At 45.3% G+C, this 5,786-nt stretch overlaps 1 protein-coding gene across 1 annotated transcript; it reads right to left on the bottom strand.

Moving 5' to 3' along the window:
• Nucleotides 1–1,625: 1,625 nt before the first annotated feature.
• LOC109758604 (E3 ubiquitin-protein ligase At3g02290) lies at nucleotides 1,626–5,471 on the bottom strand. Its single transcript, XM_020317468.3, has 5 exons — nucleotides 5,135–5,471; nucleotides 4,714–4,988; nucleotides 3,788–4,193; nucleotides 3,326–3,435; nucleotides 1,626–1,997 (listed from the first exon to the last, which is right to left on the bottom strand). Exons 2-5 carry the CDS (start codon nucleotides 4,831–4,833, stop codon nucleotides 1,971–1,973), a joined length of 663 nt encoding a protein of 220 aa, XP_020173057.1. The 5' UTR covers nucleotides 4,834–4,988; nucleotides 5,135–5,471; the 3' UTR covers nucleotides 1,626–1,970.
• Between the last annotated feature and the right edge of the window lie 315 nt (nucleotides 5,472–5,786).

Raw genomic sequence — 5,786 nt, forward strand, 5'->3', positions numbered from 1 at the left:
CCTCCTCGGGGGCCCGGTGAGTGACATCGACCGGCTCGCTTCAGCTCCTTGATGTCGCTGTTGGTGACAATGGAGGCCTCCCACTTGCCGTTGGCACCGGATCTGGCCATGACCAGAGCTAGGGAGGAGCTGGGAAGGAGACCTTCTGCGGAGAAGTAGAGCAGGGCGTTGGAGCTCTGGAGATTGGAAAGGCGACAGCGAGAGGTGGAAGAAGGCGTAGGCTGGTAACTGCAGCTATTCCCCTTTTATGGGCCGCAGAGGAGCCGAGGTTTCCTCTTTTCACGCCGCGGGCCTCTCCACTTCCCTATACGCTCGCGACGTTATGCGCGGGTGGGGTAATCGAAATCATTGACATATCCCCTAAAAACAGGGCATGATCTCTGCCTTGATGAGACGTGCCAATAGAGGGGCGGCCTCGAGCCGCGTATCGAGAACTTTCAGCCGTTCGGTGTTATGACCAGACGCGACCCTTCGCCGAATAGTTGTCAGACGAGGGCACTATTCACACTCGAGCACTTTGGCCTTCGAGGCTAAGTAAAACGAATGCTCCATATTCCGGACACCACTCAACTCCAAGCATGCACAGGACAGGATGGAGAACTCGCCTCGCAAGCCGAAGACCGTTGGATATGCGGATGCCGGACACAAGCCCTGGCATTAGAGGCTAGTTCAGGGGCTACCAAGGGAGTCCTGAATTAAGGGGTCCTCAGGCCGCCGGCCTATTGCTTATGGGCCGGATTGGTGGGCTGCTGTGGAGCCAAGCTTGAGCGCGGACCCGTGACCGGATAGAAGATCTTTGGAGCCGTGGTGTGCCCTCCAAGTCAAGATTAGGCAAGATCTTTCATTCATTGTAACCGATCGCCTGTAACCCTAAACCAGTAGGGTGTCTATATAAACCAAAGGATTTTAGTCTTTAGGGCTAGAGCAACGTCCAATACCACCTCAACCTAGGGTTTAGCTCGCCTGATCTCGAGGTAGATCGACTCTGTAACCATACCATACACATCAAATACAATCAAGTAGGATGTAGGGTTTTACCTCTTAGAGAGGGTCCAAACCTGGGTAAACACCGTGTTCTTCGTCCCTTGTTCCCCATTGATCCTATATCCACAACTCGGGACCCCCTACTCGAGATCCGCCGGTGTTGACACCGACAGTGGTCGACAGACGGACGAACAGGTGACGGTCATATACGGGGGCGGAGTAGGTTCCTCACCAAGCACACATGTTTAATGAACACGGAGAGACGGCGCATGCACCGAAAACCAGCATGGGCAATGCTCTCGGCTGGCGCGCCGCTTCAATGCCGGATCCAAAGAGGTCACATCCACTTTGGGCCGGCAATGACTATGGCCCCTGCACGCTGCTTCAATGCCAACAGCAATAAGAGATCGCCCTGCATGAATGTTGCGCTGACCGCTTCTACAGGAAAGTGTGCGGGCGAAGGAGGGGGCTTTGGGTGTCGGACACGTTCGTGGTCCGAACAGATGCGGCTTGAGGGTCCATGCCCGTAGGAGGTTTAGAGTGTTGTAAAGATGTGACATATGTCTGAAGTAATCTACTGGACGGTTATCTCCGGCACGATTAGCAGACATGGACCTAACACTATAGCAATAAACAAGAGATTTCCACAGAACCATGGGATTCATATGATTATTATATTAACAAATATCATCAGCTTACAGGCTCCCAGTGACTATCACTTGAGAATCAAAACATGTCGCAACAGCGCTGAGGCACAAACCAAGGGGAACAAGTTTCCCCTGCCGGCCATTTAAAAGAAAAATAAAAGAAAGAAATGTTTATATGCACCGTTCCAACATATCAAGAATTCCAGTATACTAAATACAGCACGCTGCTGATTCAATACTTACAAAGGTGTATTTACAGAGTATTTGCAGGACTAGGTACTTATATTTTCAGGTTCCCATATGAGATGTTAATTCAAGACACTTAGTCCAGTCTGAGGTCTAAGTCGTCTCGTTGAACTCCATTTTCTGCACAGGATCACGATGGAGCAGAAATCAGTTAAGAGTCAATACCGGGAAAACATACAGTGAAATAGATTGCGATGACAGCAATACACATCTGCTCCCTCCGTTCCTAAATATTTGTCTTTCTAGATATTTCAACAAGTGACTACATACGGAACAAAATGAGTGAATCTACACTCAAAATATGTCTATATACATCCGTATGTGGTAGTCCATTTGAAATCTCTAGAAAGAGATATATTTAGGAACGGAGGGAGTATCAGAGTTTTTGACTACATCAAATCAGCAAGACCAGCTTACTGAACAACAAATGCAATTGTCCAATGTTAGTTCTAAAATTTTCAAGACTTAACATCAGAATTAGGTAGAAATTATTCAGCCCCAAACAACACTCCTTGCTTTCTGTTTCTGTCCAATGTAGATGTTAAATTTCCCTTCCCAGGAAAAATACCGATCATCCTAGCCGAAGAGGCTTAATAGTCCCTGTATAATTATGCAAGTATAAACCAGGCCCGCAGTAAGCGCCTCGCACGCACCATGCCTTGGGTTATGAGGAGGTTAACAAACTGAGAAATCCCAGACTATTAGCCGCCATATTTGGGTATTCCGATGCATGAGAACTATTAACAACCTATCTAATATGAGCGAGGAATAAGCTCAAAGCTTTACCCATATTTATGATATGGCACTTCCTAAAATTAGTGTTGTGGCGATACAGCTGCTTTCAGGTTCCACGTGTGGAACCTGCAATCAGGATTTAAGCCTAATGTCCTTTCAACCTTAACTACATGTTTGCGGTGAATGGTGATCTGAACACTACATGAATATAGTAGGTTAATCATGTAACTGTAGTTTCATATCATGAATTTAGGGAAAATAAAGTAAAGTAACAAACTAGTAGAAATGGTGCATAATGCAATTAAAAGTTGGCCCTATTTAAACACATAATACATCACCTAAAGGAAGTAATACACACTTCCTGCAATGCCCACACCGTTCCAAAGTAAACTTGGACTACTGAATCTCGTAGTAGGATAAAGTGCAACACCCCACCACAATGGTACTAAGAAATCAAGTTACACCCTGTTGAACAAACTTCAACGAATAACCAGATGCTCCGTCACAATCATTGTATAAAGTAATTAGAGTCCTGCCCAACTAAAACACAGAAATACAACACCTAAAATATGTAAAATGCCAAGGCATGTCCTGTAAGGTCAACACTGTTCCAAAGTAGATATGGACTACTGACCTCATAGTAGAACAAAGTGTAACAGCATACGGAAATAGTAATAATAGATCATTGGGACAAAGAGCTAAAACCAAGCTACCTTTCCACAAACAGGGCATGCCTCACTTCTTTCCATCCACTCATAGATACAGCCAAGGTGGAAGTGATGTGAGCACTGCATTACTATCCTAGGATTCTCCGAAGTATAATCTGCAATTTATATAGGTAATGGTCTATCAGGTTATCTGATTTGGGAGTTTATTTCAATTAACCAGCATAAACATAAATTTATGACACATTTGAATAATTTATTTAACATCCACGGTGTTCTAAAGCAATGGAATATGTATAAAATGATTGGGTTACCCAAGAAATTAAATTAGTGCCACAAAAGTTCAAAAAGATGAATCATATTCGGTCATGCAATATAACATAACTAATGCTTATTGTTTCTAGACTGCTCTACTACAAGTCTTGCTAACTCTATGAAACTAATGCGCTGCACAAAACTCACTCGACATCTTCCTGGTAGACTAACATACTGAAAGTTAGTGAGCATCACCTTCAAGACATGTTGGGCAGACATCTTCATCTTCAGTAGATGGAGAAAAGTAGGTGAAATAATTTCCAGATTCCTTTCGGGACAACTTATCTCCGTAAGCAGAGCTGCTTCTTTTCATTTTTGTGTCATAGTTTGTTTTACTTGGCTTGTCGACTGAACTCATCGTTTCCATCTCCGCATCATAATTTGGTCTGAGTGGTTCTGATTCCTCTGGTGAATGGCTTGAAGGATCATGCCTTGATGCAAACCAGTCGCGCAGAGGAGGGGAGAATCTAGGATCATCATATGGCAGTGGTCTTGGAGGTGAACGATATGTATCGAATGAACTTTCAGATGAATCAAGTGGGGTGGCTTCTATAGCTTGAGAAACAGAGTGGACCGTTCCAACTCGGAATAAAACAGTGTACTGAAAAAAGGAGATACAAATGTAATGGTTTTGTACCTGTATAATCTCAATTCATGTTAAAGTAATTAACTTATTACAAGAGACAGAAAATTCAGCAGGTGAGTGGAACAAGAAACAATTTGCAATGGTTGTGTCATGTTTTTGGTTTCTATCAGCTATCATTCACACCAGGTGTTCACCGCAAAAGGCTAGTTACTAGAGAACTAAAGGTTGTGTATAAACAAGGCGACAGTAGTGAATTAGATACTTGTTTATTTGTTCTTTCTTGTGCTCGTACAATGAGATAAATCTTGCCCGAGACACCATGTAATCCGACAGAAGAGCACATTGTTACCATCGAAATCAGTACAATGATATCCAATACAGATGCTTAATTACTTCTGCACATCGGGTTGTGCTTAACAGAAAACAGAAGGATGTGCACTTGGACGTTAAAAGATTGTCATCTTCTAGGACCAAAATTAGAAGTCAGCCATACGAACTAATCTTTATCACACCAAGCAACGGGGACGAGACTTACAGCATTGATCAGCTGCTGGGTAAAACACCTGAGGCACATGCAGTTCCTAAACGCACCAGAAGTCTCGTTGCCATGGTGGTCGGAGTAATCGGCTTGCAAACACGAGCAGAAAGCTCCCATGACCCCCAAGAAAAGCCCTGAAAAGAACTCCACGAACCAAGACCCTGCAGCCGACGGGCCACCGACAGGGTCCCAACTCCTCAAAAGTAGCAGCAAATCAGCCCCTGACGCCGGCCTCTTGGCTACTCTGGGGGCAGGGCTCCTGGAAACGATACCTACCAACGGAGGCAAATCAGGCCGGGCGAGAGAGGATCGATTGTATCAGTAGAGAAATGTCGTCCAATCCGATGATTGAGCTCAACCCCCGAATTATTTTTGGTGGAAACAGACGGGTAGTAGGAGTAGCATTAGCTCGGGATACCTTGGGTAGATTATTGGAGAAGAAATATCCGGCGGAATTCTCGATTGCCCACGGAGAGCCGATAATCGAAGCGGGCTAGGGCTTGATTACAGCGAGGGACGGAATCGCATCAGGCCGGCGCTTCAAGGGCGTGAGGAACAGGCAGAGGAGGGGGCCGTCGGAGGAGGCGGCGAAGACCGACGGCCTTGGCTTGGCTTGGCTTGGAGGCGTGCGGAGGATGAGGAGGCGGGGGTTTCGGCGACGCGGTGCAAAGGGGATTGAGGGAGGCGAGAGACTTTTGTGGGACGGAATCGAACAGTGCACAAGGAGAGGGACGGAGGTGCCCAAGTGAGGTGCTGACGGGTGCCCAGGATCGCACGCGTCACCACTCAGCGGCTGCGCGCTCCATACATGATTTTTTTAGGGGTTTATTATTTACTAGTAGTAAATGGGTATGTGCAATGCACGTTGATATTAGATAATATATTAATTATATGTAAATATTAGGTAGGATATTATTTACGTATTAAGTATGTGATTCGCATTGGCGTTAATATTTGATATGATATTAACTGCACAGTAAACATGTTGAGCGCTCACCATTGGAGTAGCATGAGTTGTTGGATTGACCTGATTTGACGGTCGGGATTTGTTGAATCTGCCCCTTTGAGTC

The sequence above is a fragment of the Aegilops tauschii genome, chromosome 4, assembly GCF_002575655.3.
Source record: "Aegilops tauschii subsp. strangulata cultivar AL8/78 chromosome 4, Aet v6.0, whole genome shotgun sequence".
Classification (NCBI taxonomy): domain Eukaryota; kingdom Viridiplantae; phylum Streptophyta; class Magnoliopsida; order Poales; family Poaceae; genus Aegilops; species Aegilops tauschii.

What these genes read in the sequence shown, in the direction of transcription:
- LOC109758604 (XM_020317468.3), bottom strand. Translation starts at nt 4,833, where the DNA reads ATGGGAGCTTTCTGCTCGTGTTTGCAAGCCGATTACTCCGACCACCAT. An exon ending in CCCAGCAGCTGATCAATGCT is followed by an intron (nt 4,194 to 4,713) that starts GTAAGTCTCGTC and finishes TCCTTTTTTCAG; the next exon opens with TACACTGTTTTATTCCGAGT. An exon ending in CATGCCCTGTTTGTGGAAAG is followed by an intron (nt 1,998 to 3,325) that starts GTAGCTTGGTTT and finishes GATCCTGTGCAG; the next exon opens with AAAATGGAGTTCAACGAGAC.